We start from the raw sequence: 330 nt of genomic DNA on the forward strand, positions 1-330 counted from the left end.
TTGTCGCTAGGAGCCGGTCGGATGTGCAGATAGTGCTGGCAGGAGCCCTGCTCTAGCCGGAGACCCAGCAGAACCACCAAGGCGTATATAGTCACAAGGCACTGGGAATGATCCATCCTTGGGAGACCGGTGGGGGGGGGGAGAGGGGGCTGGGTTCACCAAACAGCAGGGGAAGAAGGTGCAAGCAAATACATCAGAAAACTTGTACGGGGATATCCAAAATAGCTTGTCTTTAAGGGGGATCACCTCCACTCCCCGCACCACCAGCAAAGACAGCCCCCTGATAACCCCGGAGAACAAGCCCCCTGCAAAGACTCTCTCTTGCAGGCT

At 56.7% G+C, this 330-nt stretch overlaps 1 protein-coding gene across 1 annotated transcript in view; it reads right to left on the reverse strand.

Moving 5' to 3' along the window:
- NOG (noggin) overlaps positions 1-148 on the reverse strand; it is a 963-nt gene extending 815 nt beyond the window's left edge. The window contains exon 1 of the mRNA XM_010074550.1: positions 3-148. Within this exon, the coding sequence (XP_010072852.1) occupies positions 3-116 (114 nt within the window). The 5' untranslated portion in view covers positions 117-148. The remainder of the gene's footprint in view (positions 1-2) is intronic.
- Positions 149-330: the final 182 nt, after the last annotated feature.

The sequence above is a fragment of the Pterocles gutturalis genome, unplaced genomic scaffold (genome assembly GCF_000699245.1).
Source record: "Pterocles gutturalis isolate BGI_N339 unplaced genomic scaffold, ASM69924v1 scaffold26292, whole genome shotgun sequence".
NCBI classification, from domain to species: domain Eukaryota; kingdom Metazoa; phylum Chordata; class Aves; order Pterocliformes; family Pteroclidae; genus Pterocles; species Pterocles gutturalis.